This window comes from Rana temporaria, chromosome 1 (genome assembly GCF_905171775.1).
Source record: "Rana temporaria chromosome 1, aRanTem1.1, whole genome shotgun sequence".
Classification (NCBI taxonomy): Eukaryota; Metazoa; Chordata; class Amphibia; order Anura; family Ranidae; genus Rana; species Rana temporaria.
Window position 1 is genome coordinate 5317892 of NC_053489.1, and position 17629 is coordinate 5335520.

At 47.9% G+C, this 17629-nt stretch overlaps 1 protein-coding gene across 3 annotated transcripts in view; it reads left to right on the top strand.

Annotated features, from left to right (window-relative positions):
* LOC120922844 (NACHT, LRR and PYD domains-containing protein 12-like) overlaps positions 1-17629 on the top strand; it is a 233827-nt gene that overhangs the window by 60276 nt on the left and 155922 nt on the right. For all 3 annotated transcript variants that reach the window (XM_040334845.1, XM_040334901.1, XM_040334856.1), the window contains exons 5-6: positions 1156-1221; positions 4815-6522. In XM_040334845.1, the coding sequence (XP_040190779.1) occupies positions 1156-1221; positions 4815-6522 (1774 nt within the window). The remainder of the gene's footprint in view (positions 1-1155; positions 1222-4814; positions 6523-17629) is intronic.

The window sequence follows — 17629 nt, forward strand, 5'->3', positions numbered from 1 at the left end:
CTCTGGGTCCTTTAATAATAATAATAATAATGATATATTATATTAATATATATATATATATATATATATATATATATATATATATATATATATATATATATATATATATATATATATATATATATATATATAAAAAAGGAAATATATAAAAAAATATGTTTTTATAAAAAAAAGGGGGTTGTCATCAGGGGCCCTGGGGAACTACGGGCCCCTGGGGACCCCCAGACCTCTAAAAAAAATTGGCCCTTTAATAAAAAATAAAATAAAAATATATTAAAAAAATATAATTTTTTTTATTTAAAAATAAAAATAAAAAAAGGGGGGTTGCCATCTGGGGCCCTAGGGACCTCTGGACCCCTAAAAAAAAATATATATATATATATATATATATATATATATATATATATTTTAAGGGGGTTGCTTTGGGCCCCCAACAGTGACAGGGCCCTGGGCAGCTTCCCCATTTGCCCTGTTGAGTATCCACATCCCCCGACTCCTCCTCTCTCTCTCCCCCCTGTTTTTTTACCCCTGTCTCTCTCTCTTTCCACCTCCTCTTGCACACCCCCTCTTTCACCCCTATGACATGTATCATAGGAAGCGGGACTTTGTTATAGTAGGCACTGGGATATTCAAATCCGTGACAGAGCTCTGTGTGGTAAGGCTGCGTTTAATTGGGGGGGGGGTGGTCGACGCCAGCATGGAGTGTCACCTCCCTGAAATGAGATTTTGCCGGTTGGGATGTCTGAGGCCCCGTACACACGGCCGAGGAACTCGACGTGCCAAACACGTCGAGTTCAAGGATGAAGCCGCCGAGGAGCTCGGCGGGCCGCCTTCTCCCATAGAACAACGAGAAAATAGAGAACATGTTCTCTATTTTCTCGACGAGTTCCTCGGCGGCTCCATCGGCCCAAAAGTGTACACACGACAGAGTTTCTCGGCAGAATCCGGGTTTGACCGAGTTTCTCGGTGAATTCTGCCGAGAAACTCTGTCGTGTGTACGGGGCCTCAGACCTTTACACTGACAAGTAAATGTAACGTATATATTTGTGATATTCTGCTGTGTGGAAATAATTGTAATGTGTATTTTGGTGTATGTGAAAGATCAGCTTCAATCATGCATGACTCAGAGCCATCCTCTTATATTCCTCTCTATAGGTGAGGGTCTGGTGGATCAGATTCTGCTGGATGAACACGGACATTCCCTGATTCCGGAGCTGAGAGGTAAATAAAACCCGTAGTGTATCTATCGCAGGAGTCACTTTGTGTAAGGTGCGGAGATAGTGGTGGAATATTTACACCTCATTTGTACCATCTACTCCACTGAGGACTTCTGGATCTGAATCTAACAAATTAATATTGATGGTATGGGTGCACTGATTACACCGGATCCCAGGGTCTGTCTTGTATGTATGTATATATGTATATATATATTGTGGCAGAGCGAGGCTCTGTCCCAATAAATATGGTGTTGAAGTGGACACAGAGGCCCGGATTCACATACATCGGCGCATATTTATGCGGGCGTAGCGTATCTAATATACGCTACGCCGACGCAGAGCACAGAGGCAAGCACTGGATTCACAAAGCACTTGCTCCCACTCGCTCTTAACTGCTTTCAGACCGGCCACCGCCGCTTTACGGCGACAGGTCGGCTCCCCTGCGCGAGAGCCCGTAGTATAACGTCGGCTCTCGCGCAGGCCACTAGGGGCGTGCGCCCCCCGCTCGCCCCCGACTCCCGTGCGCGTGCCCGGCGGCCCGATCGCCGCGAGCACACGCGATCGCTCGTTACAGAGCGGGGACCGGGAGCTGTGTGTGTAAACACACAGCTCCCGGTCCTGTCAGGGGGAGAAATGTATGAACAGAAGATCAGTGATTTCCCCTAGTGAGGCCACCCCCCTACAGTTAGAACACACCCAGGGAACATTCTTAACCCCTTTCCCCGCCCCCTAGTGTTAACCCCTTCACTGCCAGTGGAATTTTTATAGTAATCCAATGCATTTTTATAGCACTGATCGCTATAAAAATACCAATGGTCCCAAAAATGTGTCAAAAGTGTCCGAAGTGTCCGCCATAATGTCACAGTACCAAAAAAAAACGCTGATCGCCGCCATTACTAGTAGAAAAACAAATATTAATAAAAATGCCATAAAAATACCCCCTATTTTGTAAACGCTATAACTTTTGCGCAAACCAATCAATAAACGCTTATTGCGATTTTTTTTTATGAAAAATATGTAGAAGAATACGTATCGGCCTAAACTGAGGGAAAAAATCGTTTTTTTATATATATTTTTGGGGGATATTTATTATAGCAAAAAGTAAAAAATATTCATTTTTTTCAAAATTGTCGCTCTATTTTTGTTTATTAAAAACCGCAGAGGTGATCAAATACCACCAAAAGAAAGCTCTATTTGTGGGGAAAAAAGCACGCCAATTTTGTTTGGGAGCCACGATGCACGACCGCGCAATTGTGAGTTAAAGCAACGCAGTGCCGAATCGCAAAAAGTGCTCTGGTCTTTGGGCAGCAATATGGTCCGGGGGTTAAGTGATTAAAGATACGCTGGGTTTCCTCAGCGTAAGCCAGCGTAGGTGGAAGTGGGCGTGAGCCATGCTAATGAGACGTGATCCCATGCAACTGATGGGGCAAGCGCCATAGAAGTACTTAAAATGAACGGCGCATGCGCCGTCCCGTGGACGTATCCCAGTGTGCATGCTCAGAATCACGTCGGAACTACTTCCCAAGATACGTCGAATCACTGCCTACGACGTGAACGTAACCTACGCCCAGCCCTATTCACGTACAACGTAAACTACGTAAAATACGATGGCTGTGTTCCCTGGTCCATACTTTAGCATGAGTTGCGCCTCATATATGGGGAATAACTTTGCGGCGGATGTACGACTTACGCAAACCGCGTATATTATGCGCCGGGCGCAAGTACGTTTGTGAATCGACGTATCTCCCTCATTTGCATATGTGCATAGAAAATCAATGGGAGCGGCAAATGCGCCCAGCGTAAATATGCGCCCATGATACGACGTCGTAGGCAAGTTACGTCGGTCGTAGGAAGCCTATTTTTAGGCGCATCTCAGATTGTGGGCACGGCGCACAGATACGATGGCGCATAGTTACACTTACGCGGCGTATCTCGAGATACGGCGGGGTAAGTGCTTTGTGAATCCGGGCCAGAGTCTGCATATCGGCTGAGTGCAGAGCTGCAGAGCAGTTTCTCTGATTTTTCTATCTCTACATGGGGCTCTGTGGCTTGGAGATCCTTCAGAGATATGGGTGGGACGGGATCTCCAACCATGTGTCCATATTTTAAAGAACAGCCTGCAGGGTGTGTGCCCAGGTGCACACAGCTCATATAATCAAGGGCTGGGGGAGCAGAAGTGAGAGGAAGGTGGAGTTGGAGCAGTGGCTGCTGGTGTCTCTGTGTGCAGACAGACGCTGTGGGCGTTGAAGGGCTTCAAAGCTGTGTGCACCCATGACTGGGGGTCTGGAGGAGCTGCTGGTTTAAGGGACCAGTACCTATGGCAGCAGTGCTGTCCAAGAGTAGCCAGGTGGGGTAGTATTTTGAGTTATTTCTGATCATCGTTTAAACCCCCGCGTGAAATTCCTGAGTAGACTTTTGTTTTGTTTTTCCTCATTTAACCACTTCCTGATGGCCATACGACTTTGTACGGCCGCAGTGTGGATCCCAGTTGACGGGAGGCCGTCTATATACGGCCTCCGGCCTCCAACTGTATGTAGTAATAATTAACCACTTAAGGACCGCCTCCTGCACATATACATCGGCAGAATGGCACAGCTGGGCACAAGCACGTACAAGTACGTCCTCTTTAAGTGCCCAGCCGTGGGTCGCGGGCGTGCGCCCGTGACCCGGTCCGAAGCTCCGTGACCGCGGGACCCGCGGACCTGATCGCCGCTGGAGTCCCGCGATCGGTCCCCGGAGCTGAAGAACGGGGAGAGCTGTGTGTAAACACAGCTTCCCCGTTCTTCACTGTGGAGCTGTCATTGATCGTGTGTTCCCTTATATAGGGAATCACAATCATTGAAGTCACACCTAAAGCCACACCCCCCTACAGTTAGAAACACAGATGAGGTCATACATAACCCCTTCAGCGCCCCTTGTGGTTAACTCCCAAACTGCAATTGTCATTTTCACAGTAAACTGCTGTGAAAATGACAATGGTCCCAAAAATGTGTCAAAATTGTCCGAAGTGTCCGCCATAATGTCGCAGTCACGAAAAAAATTGCTGATGGCCGCCGTTAGTAGTAAAAAAAAAAAAATAATAAAAATGCAATAAATCTATCCCCGATTTTGTAAACGCTAACAATTTTGCGCAAACCAACCGATAAACGCTTATTGCGATTTTTTTTACTAAAAATAGGTAGAAGAATACGTACCGGCCTAAACTAAGGAAACATTTTTTTTTTATATATTTTTGGGGTATATTTCTTATAGCAAAAAGTAAAAAATATTGCATTTTTTTCAAAATGTACGCTCTATTTTTGTTTATAGCGCAAAAAATAAAAAACGCAGAGGTGATCAAATACCACCAAAAGAAAGCTCTATTTGTGGGAAAAAAGGACGCCAATTTTATTTGGGAGTCACGTCGCACGACCGCGCAATTGTCTGTTAAAGCGACGCAGTGCCGAATCGCAAAAACTGTCCGAGTCCTTTAGCTGCCTAAAGGTCCGGGTCATAAGTGGTTAAAGAAACTTTATGAACATTACAGAAGAAAATAACATCAACATTCTCATCTTCTACTTTAACCTGATCCATACAATATTTTCATTATTTTTCCAGATATTCAGGAAAAGCACAAACAACATCTGATGGAGAAGACTGAGACTCTAGAGGAGCATAGACCCCCAGGAACTACCCTGGAGCCACAAAGATTCCTCATAAATGAACGTTATGTGAAGCTCATTGTAGTCTCCACCGTTCAGTTCAGGGAACGTTCCCGGAATGAACTGATACAGACTGGGGTAAAACACGAGGAATGCTTGAAGGAAACACAAACTAGACTGGAACACATTTCCTCCAACAAGCTGTTCAGATGGAACCCCCAGTCACATTCTGTACCACGTGCAGTAATGGTGAGCGGAGTGCCAGGAATAGGGAAGACCACACTGATGCAGAAGTTTGTCTATGACTGGGTGACCGGAAAACACTACCAGAGATTTGCCTTTCTCTTCTTCTTCAGATTCCGGGAACTTAATAGACTGGGAGAGGTCAGCTTGGAGGAGATGATTCTTCATCAATATCCGTATCTGGAGAGTCAGATTGGAGATATTTTACAAGATCCAGAGAGACTTCTGTTTATATTTGATGGATTGGATGAAAGTCTTCACCAAATTAATTTCACATCAAGTAAACTGTCCAATCCAAAGCAGAGATCACATTTCGGTGAGATTGTGGTCAGTTTGGTGAGGCAGAGTCTTCTTAAGGGTTGCTCTGTACTGATGACCAGCCGCCCAACCAGATTGGCATCAGTTAATACAGATGTTTTCCAGAGGATAGCTGAGATCATGGGATTTCTCCATGGAGACAGACAGATCTTCTTTAATAATTTCTTTGGAAATGAGGAATTGTCAGAGAAGGCTTTTCATTATGTGCAGGAGAATGACACGCTCTACACTTTCTGTTATATCCCATCATACTGCTGGATCATCTGTACAGTGTTATCAATGTGCTTCAGATCCCAACCAATCACTGATCAGCTGATGACATCATTACCCAAAACAATGACACAACTCTTTGTGACTTTTGTCTCCAACATTCTGACCAATCACAGCCAGAATAAAGATGGTGGTCACACTGACCGGGAACTGCTGACCTCTATTGGGTGGATGGCAGAACATGGAGTCATGAATCACATGATTGTGTTTGATGAGCGTCATCTGGAGTCATTCAAGGTGAGGAATGATGATCATCTCTTTTCATCTTTCATGATGGAAACTGGTCAGCCTCCGGATGTGGATTACACCTTCTTACATCTCACTCTTCAGGAGTTTTTTGCTGCTTTAGTCAATTTAATTAATTATAATTCTAAAAGATTACAGGAAACACTTGATACAGCTGAATCTTACAAAGACGGCCGAGGTGAAATACTCCTCCGTTTCCTCTGCGGTCTCTCAGACTCTTCTACTAGATCCTTGTTAAAGTCTCATGTAGGAGAATTGTCTACTCAGGCTGCCGGAGATGTCATCACCTGGATCCAGAAGAAATTACCGGAACAAATACCTGACAAACCCATAAGAGGCAGCAGAGAGCTTCTTAGTGTATTCTACTATCTCTATGAGAGCAGGAATAAGGCTCTGGTGTCACAATGTATCGGATCAAATAAAGGTGATTTTTCTAAGGTCCCCCTCAGCCCTCTGGACTGCTCTGTGCTGTCTTTTATCCTTCCATCCTGCAGAGAGATCGAAGAAATAGATCTAACTTCATGTAATGTTCAGAGTGAAGGATTAAGGAAATTTATACCGGCTCTACACAACATCAAGAGATTGAGGTAAATATTAAATCTGATTAATCACATTTCTGTATTAAATTGTTGTTTTGAGGAGTTTTTTCCAGAGAAATTACCAATTATTAATGTGATTTGTTCTCTATGCAAACTGTACATTTATATTAACATATATAAAGGCAAACTTTTCTTTGTAAGTAAGGGAGGGCTATAACCCCTGTCAGGTTACTTGTTATCTGTGTCACATTAGGGAGATTTTCCTTCACTTTCTGTCCCAGAGATAAAACAGGAAGTGAGATTTAACTTCTCCAATGTGGGGGAATCCCTGATTGTCAACAGACTTGGTGTTCCCATTGGAAAACTCCCCTCGGTTTCTGTGCTGGTGACAACCCAAAAATTGTGTTTTTTCACTTTCTCTCTTTCATGATAATAGTAAACAGGACTAATAGAGAGAGTGAATCTCCTTAAGGCCCCTTTCACACGGGGCAGATCAGTAATGATCTGCTCCGCGAACCTCCGCTTGCTCAGCGGGGATCACTCCGTTGATCCCCGCTGAGCCGGCAGATGACAGGGCGGTCCCCGCACACTGTGCAGGGACCGCCCTGTCTTTTCTCCACTCTCCCCTATGGGGGGATCGGATGAACACGGACCGTGTGTCCGTGTTCATCCAATCCGATCCGCAGACGGAAGGAAAAATGGGGTTTTCCTCCGTCTGCAGAATCGAAGGAATGCGGAGGCGGGCGAGATCGAGTGTCAGCGGATGATCTCATAGGGACGAATGTATGTTCCTTTTTAATCCACACATGGACATACAGTCCGCAAGTGTGAAAGGGGCCTAATGGGGAGACAGGCAGTAAACTAATACTTCTCCATCTTTTCAAACCTAAACATTTTGTTTACAAGTTATACTTTAATTTTCACAGAGAAATACATTTCTTACTAAATGTCATTTCCAAAATGAAGAGATGGCAGAAGTTGGGTTTCTACCTTTTGATTGATAAAAACTGAACAGTGCAGTGCATGTTAAAAAAGTGGGTGGGGCTTGTTAAAAGTGTGTGTGTGTGTGAATCGCAATGCATGGATATGGTACATGTTGGCTAGAGAGGGACATGTTGGTGCATAGATGAAGTAGTGTAGATTGCACAAGACAACAAAAAGTGGACATGGCTACATCATATATATTTATCTAATACAATATAAAGAGTAAGAGTGGCTAATAAGGCATGGTTAACCACTTAGCGACCCGCCCATAGGCAAAAGACGTCTATAGGGCGGTTCGTTAACTCTGGGAGGACGTCTATGAATGTCCTCCCAGAATCGCTCTCCCGGGAGTGTCTGTGACCGTCGGGTACAGAGGACCTGGCGCATCATGGATCGTGGTAAATAGCCACTGATAGCGGCCGTTTACCATGTGATTGCGATCACTTGTAAACAAACCGGCGTCATTTGATGGTGCCGGTTCCTCCCTCCCCTCTCTGTACCGATCGTGAGTGGGGGAGAGAGCGGATGGCAGCAACTGTGGGTTGGATCTGTGACAATTGCAGTCACAGATCCATCCCTCCATGCTCAACCATCCCTGGCAATACTCTGCAATACCCTGCCAATACTCTGCAATACCCTGCCAATGGTGATGGACGAACATCTGACGGGACGGTTTGCGAACGCTAACCGCAAACTTTCGCAAATGTCCGCGAACCGCAAGTTTGCTGCGAGCCCCATTGACTTTAATGGCAGGCGAACATTAAAAACCTGCAGATCATATTTGCAGCCACAAAATACTTACTAGCTGTGCACAAATAGTCCCACAACATGGACACTGACCTACCAGAAGTATTAGGCGGATACAGAAGTGAGTTATGGCCATTACAGGCCCCAAAAATTAGCCGACAGGCGTTCACCTGAGAACAAACAACTTTGTATTTTATGGCTGGAGGTACATTAACCACTAGAGTACCGGGCCATCGTCAAATGACGGCTCCACGGTTACTCTGAAAATTCAACAGGACGTCATTTGACATCCTGCATTCTTGCGGCCACTGGGGGGCGCGCGAGCGCGCCGGCGGCAGCGCGCGCGCGCCCGGCGCGTCCCCGAGATGCCGATGCGCGTGCCTGGCGGTCGCGATGTCCGCCAGGCACTCGGAATCGGCGGCTACAGGGACAAGACGTGGAGCTCTGTGTGTAATGATGGGGTGTAAACACAGAGCTCCACGTCCTGTCAGGGGAGAGAGGAGACGGATCTGTGTCCCTTGTACATAGGGACACAGCATCGGTCACCTCCCCCAGTCACCCCCCTTTCCCCACAGTTAGAACACAATTTAGGTATACATATTAACCCCTCCCTCACCCCCTAGTGTTAACCCCTTGAATGCCAGTCACATTTATACAGTAATTAGTGCATATTTATCGCATTAATCGCTGTATAAATGTGAATGGCGCCAAAAACGTGTCAAAAGTGTCCGATGTGTTCGCCGCAATGTCACGGTGACAGTAAAAAAAATCGCAAATCGCCGCCAATACTAGTAAAAAAATTAATAAAATAAAAATGCCATAAATCTATCAGCTATTTTGTAAACGCTATAACTTTTGCGCAAACCAATCAATATATGATCATTGCGATTTTTTTTACCAAAAATATGTAGAAGAATACATATCGGCCTAAACTGAGGAAAAAAAACGTTTTTTTTTTTAAAAATTGTGATATTTATTAAATAAAAAAGTAAAAAATAGTGTTTTTTTTTTAAATTGTCACTCTTCTTTTGTTTATAGCGCAAAAAATAAAAACCGCAGAGGTGATCAAATACCACCAAAAGAAAGCTCTATTTGTGGGAACAAAATGATAAAAAAATTGTTTGGGTACAGTGTAGCACGACCGCGCAATTGTCATTCAAAGTGCGACAGTGCTGAAAGCTGAAAATTGGCTTGGGCAGGAAGGGGCGTAAGTGCCCAGTATGGAAGTGGTTAAGCTATTCGCCGGATACAGAAGTAAGTGCCGGCCATTACAGGCCCCAAAAATTACCTGAAAGACCTAGATAATTCAAACAACGCTGAAAAATAGATAAAAGTTGAAATCTTGTTAATGGAGAAAGATCTAAATCAACGAAAACATTTCCCCTACAAGAAGGCCTAACCGAATAATATTTGGAAAGGATTAAGTAAGGGCAAATAATGGGGTCACCACAAGCATATAGAGTGAGCCAATTACCTCTGCCAACCAAATCTGTTTTTGATTTGCTGATAAAAACCTGAATTTTATCTTGTGTAATGCAAACTTCTTCGAATTTTAGACCAGAATCACCTCTTTTATTGTTTGGTACTAATTCAGAGATGCAAAGTGCTGCAAAGAAAATTGGCACGAAAGCTGTATGGAAGAGCAACGCCTCATATTCTGAACGACAAATATTAGGGGTAATTAAACAAATATCTTTTAAAACTCCTATTGAGACAGGCCTACGCTTATCCGGCGTAAAAGTCTGTCTTCTATATCCTTTCAGGGCTTGGCAAACAAAAAAGAAACTGTTGCAAACTGGTAAATTATGTAGCTTTAAGAAAAAGGAAATACCCGCTAAACTGTTGTTAATGTGATTAAAAGATCATTTTTGCTGCATGAGGGAGCAAAGAAAGGCTAGGACCGTTTGCTCCGTAGGCGAGAAACCAGATAAACCTATCTCATTGGTAAACAAGAGCCACTTTCTCCATGCGACCGAATACTCGATCCACGTTTTGGGGGCAATAGAGCTCTTGATAGCCAAGAGAACAGGGGCTATATTAAATCCTATAGGTGATTCGGGCAAGTGTAACCAACTAGGTACGCCTCTGGAAAAAGCTGCCTGAAACGAGCCACCGGGAAACAAGGGCGTCAGCTATCAGATTACTTTTTCCAGGACCATGCTTTGCTTTTACCCAAATATTAAACTTTAGACACAATAAAACAAAATATCTTCATAGTTTTATTACGAAAATGGGGGTCTGCGGGCGGGGGGCTTATCAGAATCTGGAAGATCCCTTTAACAAAGGGGACCCCCAGATCCTGGCCCCCCCTATGTGAATTGGTAATGGGGTATTGTACCCCTACCATTTCACAAAGGAAGTGTAAATAGTTGTAAAAAACACACACACACACCCTGTAGAAATAGCCCTTTATTAATAATAAAAATAGAAAAAAAATCCAGCGGTGGTAATCCACTCCGTCCCAGCTCCCTGCTCCAACGTTGTCTGTATCCAGCGATGGGTGATCTCCTCTCCAGCGATGAGAAGATCGTCCGGGATCCATAGTGCAGCATCGCCGGCCTCCTCTCTCCGCCGGACACCGCTCAGCGAATGATGCGGCTGGAGCTTTGACATTTCTTATATTTGTGAGGCGGGGCCACCGTCACATGACCCCGCCCCCTCTGACGCAAGGGGAAAGCCTGGACTTCCCCAGTGACGTAGCAGAGGGTGCGTCAGAGGGGGACGGGTCACATGACGGTGGCCCCGCCTCACAAATATAAGAAATGTCAAAGCTCCAGCCGCTCATTCGTCAGGCGGTGTCCGGCGGAGAGAGGAGGCGGGCGATGCTGCTCTGGATCCCGGACGATCTTCTCATCGCTGGACCAGAGAGGAGATCACCCGTCGCTGGATACAGACAACGTTGGAGCAGGGAACCGGGACCGAGTAGATTACCACCGCTGGATTTTTTTTTTATTAATAAAGGACTTTTTTCTACGGTGTCTGTGTGTGTTTTTTACAACTATTTACACTTCCTTTGTGAAATGGTAGGGGTACAATGTACCCCATTACCAATTCACATAGGGGGGGGGGCAGGATCTGGGGGTCCCCTTTGTTAAAGGGGTCTTCCAGATTCTGATAAGCCCCCCGCCCGCAGACCCCCACAACCACCGGTCAAGGGTTGTGGGGATGAGGCCCTTGTCCCCATCAACATGGGGACATCCTCCCCATGTTGAGGGCATGTGGCCTGGTACGGTTTAGGAGAGGGGGGGCCGCACTCTGTCCCCCCTCTTTTCTGCGGCCAGCCAGGTTAACGTGCTCGGATAAGGGGTCTGGTGTGGATTTTTGGGGGAACTCCACGCCATTTTTTTTTTAAATTGGGGTGGAGTTCCCCTTAAAATCCACACCAGACCTGAAGGGTCTGGAATGGATATTTTGGGGGAACCCCACATCATTTTTTTTTAAATTGATGGCGGGGTTTCCCTTAATATCCATACCAGACCTGAAGGGCCTGGTAATTTTTTTTTTATTAATAAATCCTCTCAAAATTGCCGGAGCCGACAATTCATTAGAGCCGCAAGTCCGGTTTTAAATGCCTTTTTTTCCTTTCAGAAATGACACTTTGTGCAGGGACAGTTCTAAGTACGGGAAACATGCGCTATTTCACATGCTAACTTTACACCCCCCCAAGGTACGAAATTTAAAGGAATATTTCACTTTTATTTTTTCACTTTTAGCATTATTAAATTTACTGCTCCCGAAAAAACGACCGTTCTTAAAACTTTTGTTTGCATTGATACATGTCCCCTGGGACAGGACCCGGGTCCCCAAACACTTTTTAGGACTTGCATATTAGCCTTTAAAATTAATACTTTAGATTTCTGCCATAGACTTTAACAGGGTGTTCCGTGGCTTTTCGAATTTGCCGCGAACACCCCAAATTGAACAGGTGAACAGGCAATGTTCGTGTCGATCATGAGTTCGACTCGAACTCGAAGCTCATCCCTAATTATAAGTGTATTACACACCTATATACTGCACACCAAACAATAGTACACCTATACCAGCCATTAAAAGGACATTTGTGGACCTGTTAGCTAACGATTTGTGTCACTAGTACTACAGCCTGTCCCTGCTCCACACAGCACAGCAACCTCTCCCTACACTGACAAACAGCAGAATGTAAAATGGCCACCAGATCAGGTCTATTTATAAGGCCTTCTAAAAGTTCTTCTAAATGTAAAATGGCGGACCGCCGCGAATATCGTCAGATGTCCGCCTGTTCGGTGGACCGCGAACTAGCAAAGTTTGCCGCAAAACGACCGCCGAGTGAACTGCCAGGCCATCTCTACCTGCCAATACTCTGAAATACCCGTAAAATACTCCTTGATTTTGTCTGGGGATATCTGAATAATGCCTGTCTGAAGAAGCTGTGTATCTCTGAGAAGCTGATAAAGTGTCAGTAATCACTGGAAGTTCTGGGGGTGAAGACCTGCCTAAAACCGTATGTGCTTTTGCTTTGATTTATTGCTGTGCTGAAGAAAAACAGTCTATTTGTTTATGCTGGAGACAAGCTGACTTTTACTTTAATATTTTTCCCTGTGTGCTGAATAAAGCGTTGTTTTTGGTTTAGTCACAAATAAAAACCCTTTTTGTTCAACGTTAACATGGAAATTGTAAGCAGTTTGCGGCTTTGACTTACTAGGTCTTACAGGGCAACTGCGGAGGAAGTGGCCAGCCCCTCCGCAGTAATGGCACAGATTGGCTTGGCGCCTCCGTTGTCTTTCCTTGGTGGTAAGAGGAGCTCGGACCAGCCCGAGCTGCATCGGCTCAGGGCAGGGGCATTGCTAGGTGGCAAAAAGACCAGGGGCTTCAGGCCGGCACCTGGGGGGGGGGGTTCGGGCGCGGTCGGTGGAGTGGCGCGGGGGTGACCTACCTAAAACACATATCCTGTTCTACTTGTGTGTGTGTTCTGACATAACCTACATACACTGACCTGTCCTACATACACTGACCTGAACCACTGACCTGTCCTACATACACTGACCTGTCCAACTGACCTGTCCCACTGACCTGTCCCACTGACCTGTCCTACATACACTGACCTGTCCTACATACACTGACCTGTCCTACATACACTGACCTGTCCCACTGACCTGTCCTACATACACTGACCTGTCCTACATACACTGACCTGCCCTACATACACTGACCTGAGCCACTGACCTGTCCTACATACACTGACCTGACCTACATACACTGACCTGACCCACTGACCTGTCCTACATACACTGACCTGTCCTACATACACTGACCTGACCCACTGACCTGTCCTACATACACTGACCTGACCTACATACATACACAATCAACTATAAACCATACAAGTTATTAGTAGACACATACAAGTTAGATGTAGAACCATACAAGATATTTGTAAACATATACAAGTTATTTGTAAACTACTCTATACAGCTAAATACATAGAAGTGACATGCTTGGCTCTTGCCATTTTACTTAATCTGTACATGCTACCTAATACCTATTATTAGTGATTGCCAGCACCCTAGACCCAGTATGAATGCAGCACACATGTAAACATATGCATATATTATAGTTTCCTTGCTTTTTCCTGTGATGAATGATGGTGTCACAGAGATCCTGCACTTTGATTGTCAGCGTTGCTGCCTAATGTGTTTAGGGTTAATGTACACACCTAAATAAGGATGATAAATAATAGAGCTCACCTTCATTGCTTGGGCCAGCGATGGTCTTGGAGTAGGTGCTGGTGATCAGCCATATCCAAATGGTTAATTGAGTTCCAAATCCACCCCACCAAGAAGATCCACTATGAATCCAGGACAGTCCAGAAGCAGCAGATTTGGCACCACTAACATGCAGCATCTTATTTCAGCAGCAATCCCTTATTAAATAATAATAAAAAAAAGCCCTCTTGCCTGGGGGGGGGGGGGGGGGGCATATAGCTCTAGGGGGTGGCAGAGAGCACTAGGGGGTGGTGTGGCAGAGAGCACTGCACTGGGGGTGGTGTGGCAGAGAGCACTGGGGGGTGGTGTGGCAGAGAGCATGGAGGGAGGTGGAGAGTACTGGGGGGTGGCGGAGAGTACTGGGGGTGGCAGAGAGCACTGGGGGGGTGGCATAGAGCACTGGGGGGTGGCAGAGAGCACTATGGAGGGGGGTGGCAGAGAGCACTATAAAGGGGGTGGCAGAGAGCACTATGGAGGGGGTGGCAGAGAGCACTATGGAGGGGGTGGCAGAGAGCACTATGGAGGGGGGTGGCAGAGAGCACTATGGAGGGGGTGGCAGAGAGCACTATGGAGGGGGGTGGTAGAGAGCACTATGGAGGGGGGTGGCAGAGAGCACTATGGAGGGGGGTGGCAGAGAGCATGGAGGGGGGTGGCAGAGAGCATGGAGGGGGGTGGCAGAGAGCATGGAGGGGGGTGGCAGAGAGCACTGGGGGGGTGGCAGAGAGCATGGAGGGGGGTGGCAGAGAGCATGGAGGAAGGGGGCAGAGAGCATGGATGGGGGTGGCAGAGAGCATGAAGGGAGGTGAACAGCACTGGGGGGTAGCAGAGAGCATGAAGGGAGGTGGAGAGCACTGGGGGGTGGCAGAGAGCTCTGGGTGGAGGTTAAGGGCACTGGGGGGTAGCAGAGAGCATGGAGGGAGGTGGAGAGCACTGGGGGGTGGCAGAGAGCTCTGGGGGGAGGTTGAGAGCTCTGGGGGGAGGTTGAGAGCCCTGGGGGTGGCAGAGAGCCCTGGGGGGTGGAGATCACTGGGGGTGGCAGAGTACTGGGGGTAGGTGGAGATCACTCACTGGGGGGTGGCAGAGTACTGGGGGTAGGTGGAGATCACTCACTGGGGGGTGGCAGAGTACTGGGGGAGGTGGAGATCACTGGGGGTGGCAGAGTACTGGGGGGGGGGTGGAGATCACTGGGGGGTGGTAGAGTACTGGGGGGAGGTGGAGATCACTGGGGGTGGCAGAGTACTGGGGGAGGTGGAGATCACTGGGGGGTGGCAGAGTACTGGGGGGGAGGTGGAGATCACGAGGAGGCAAAGAGTATGGGTGGTATAGGAGGAGCAGTGGGGCAGCTGCATATAAAAAATAATTTTCTCCATCTCCCTTCTGCAGTATTGGAATGCCTGCTTTTTCTCCACCTCCCGCAGCCTCAGGCATTCCAATACTGCAGAAGGGAGATGGAGAAAAGGATTTTTTTTATATGCAGCCGCCCCCACTGCTTCTCCTATCCAGGTTACAGGAGGGGGGGGGCTGTACTCACGTTTTCTGCTATCCGGGCCGGTGTTGTAGCAGCAGCCAGTGGGTGTCTGCTCTGGCTCCTCCCCCCGCAGTCATCCCCCCCCCGGCCGTGGAGAGGGCGAAGGCTTCTCATCTAGCTTCTCCCCCCTCTGTGTTTACATCCACCCGGGCGGCCGCGGAGAGGCTAGATGAGACTTGTCTTGCAGCCTGGCGGCCTCTCGGTGGCCGCGGTCCGGGCATGGCCCGATCGCTTCTCTGCTGCCCTGATCTCATCTCTCCTCAGTCTTCTGAGTCACGCTTCAGCGCTGAGCGGCCTCTCGGGCTCCGAGAGCCCTTGGCGGAACTGATATTTCAAGGCGGCTTCATTCCAGCCTGTGTCGGCCGACCACTTTCGGAACTCGGCCGTGTAGTCCTCAATGGGTCTTCTCCCTTGGGCCAAGTTATGGAGGACGGCTTCGGACGTGGCCGTGTGTTGCGGATCGTCATATAACTTTGCAGCCTGGCGGCCTCTCGGTGGCCGCGGTCCGGGCATGGCCTGATCGCTTCTCTGCTGCCCTGATCTCATCTCTCCTCAGTCTTCTGAGTCGCGCTTCAGCGCTGAGCGGGGATCTCAGTGATGTGGCGGCGGCTGCGGGATTGGAAATTCCCACCTTCTGGAGCCGGCGGCGTGTATGATGGACTTCACACATCCCACGGTTGGACATTGGACCACTGGGATGTCCATCATATGTTCTGCAGGCTCCAGAAGGCGGGACCTGTGACTCGGCGGATCAGATCGCTTCCTGCTCGGCGGCGTTCGGGGCTAAATAGTGTATGGTGCCTTTTTGAGACTCGGGGCTTTTCGTGGTCACATTCGGGGCTCCAGCCCCCCTAGCCCGGGCCTAACGACGCCCCTGGCTCAGGGTCAGGAAAAGAGGTAACTGGAGGAGCCGCGGGAGGCGGTGGAGCTGGAGAGGGCCTTGGAGGTATCCAGGTGGAGCGTATGGCTTGGAAACGCTCGGAGCGCCATTCTCGTAGGCGCCTGTCTAACTGGGTGGCGGATTGGATCAGGCGTTCTAGAGAGGCAGGGGCCTCCGTCCTCGCCAGCTCGTCCTTGAGGGCTTCCGAGAGCCCTTGTCGGAACTGATATTTCAAGGCGGCTTCATTCCAGCCTGTGTCGGCTGACCACTTTCGGAACTCGGCCGTGTAGTCCTCAATGGGTCTTCTCCCTTGGGCCAAGTTATGGAGGACGGCTTCGGACGTGGCCGTGTGTTGCGGATCGTCATATAACTTTGCCATGTGCTCAAAAAAGGAATCAATCGAGTCCAGGTCCGGGGTGCAAGCCGAGGTTCAAGGGTAGGAGAGAGCAACAAGTCCAAAGACGAGCCAGAGGTCAGGGGTTGGAGAAGACAGCGTATCTGGGAACAAAAGCCAAGGTCAGGTTCGGAGGGAGAGCAGAGTCGAGCAGAGTCGTGCGAAAGTCCGGGTCGGTGATACAGGTACAATGGCAGAGAGTCCAAGCACAAGCTGAAGACAAACCAGCAACCCGCCATGAGACAGGAGCTGGTTTAAATAGCCCTGTCAGGCCTCTGATTGGTTCCGGGGGGGTGCGTGCCTGTGCACGCGCCGCAGCGCCAGACCGCACATGCGTGCACGTGCGCGCCTTTCACGCACGGGTACGCGCCGGAGCGCGGCTCTACCACGCATGTGCGGCAATCGGTGACTGGCAGAGCTGGTTCCCTGACACAGCCATTACTGGTGATATGAATAATATTACAAAACCGACTCCTTTGATCCCTACATCTAGTAGAATTGAACCCCCTCGTAACCCAGTGGTCCAACAGGGTAAGACTCCCAACTACGCTTCTAGGGGTGGTTCTAGAGGAAGAGGAGGGAGGAGTCGGGGCAGAGGATCCCAATCGGGACGTAATGATGGCCATAGACATTCTGACCATCATATTTGTGATAGATCACCACGAGATCCTTATAGGGACCGTGATGATTACCATCACGAACAGCATTACTCCAACCGGACCCCAGTTAGAACTTATAACAGGTTCTCACCCCTGAGGGACACTTACCAGCATGAGGGATACACTAACCACTATCCCTACATGGAGAGAGATCATGATCCTTATAATAGATCTCCATACACTTATAACCGCCCTCATCCTGATTCCTCCTATGGAGGGGAT